This window comes from Eimeria mitis, genomic scaffold (assembly GCF_000499745.2).
Source record: "Eimeria mitis Houghton genomic scaffold, Emh_scaff9197, whole genome shotgun sequence".
NCBI classification, from domain to species: Eukaryota; Apicomplexa; class Conoidasida; order Eucoccidiorida; family Eimeriidae; genus Eimeria; species Eimeria mitis.
The window spans coordinates 1,153-1,469 of record NW_013576775.1 but is presented as its reverse complement, the minus strand read 5'-3'; the positions used below and the strand labels follow the sequence as shown (position 1 = coordinate 1,469).

Sequence of the window (317 nt, the reverse complement as noted above, 5' to 3'; positions counted from 1 at the left end):
CAGCAGCTGGTCCCAGCCAAAGGGGAAGAAGCTGCAGCTGCGGTGTACAGGGACCTCTTCTGGCGCAGCAGCAGCAGCAGCAGCTGCTGCTGCTGCCGCACCTGCTGCTGCTGCTGCTGCTGCTGCATGCATGCTGCTGCGCTGCAGTGACGGCAACTGGAGGGGAGAGGCCGGACGCAGAGCAGCAAGAGCAGCAACGTTGGGGAAGGTGTACATACACCGCAGCAGCTTGACGAGGTCTGTGGCGAACTGCTGCGCTACTTCTTGCTGCTGCTGCTGCTGCTGCAGGCTGTGGGCAATGCTGCTGCTGCTGCTGT

At 63.1% G+C, this 317-nt stretch overlaps 1 protein-coding gene across 1 annotated transcript in view; it reads right to left on the bottom strand.

The window, feature by feature from the left end:
• EMH_0096710 (uncharacterized protein) overlaps positions 1–317 on the bottom strand; it is a gene marked incomplete at both ends in the record, with an annotated part of 954 nt that overhangs the window by 141 nt on the left and 496 nt on the right. The window contains one exon of the mRNA XM_013502439.1: positions 3–317. Within this exon, the coding sequence (XP_013357893.1) occupies positions 3–317 (315 nt within the window). The remainder of the gene's footprint in view (positions 1–2) is intronic.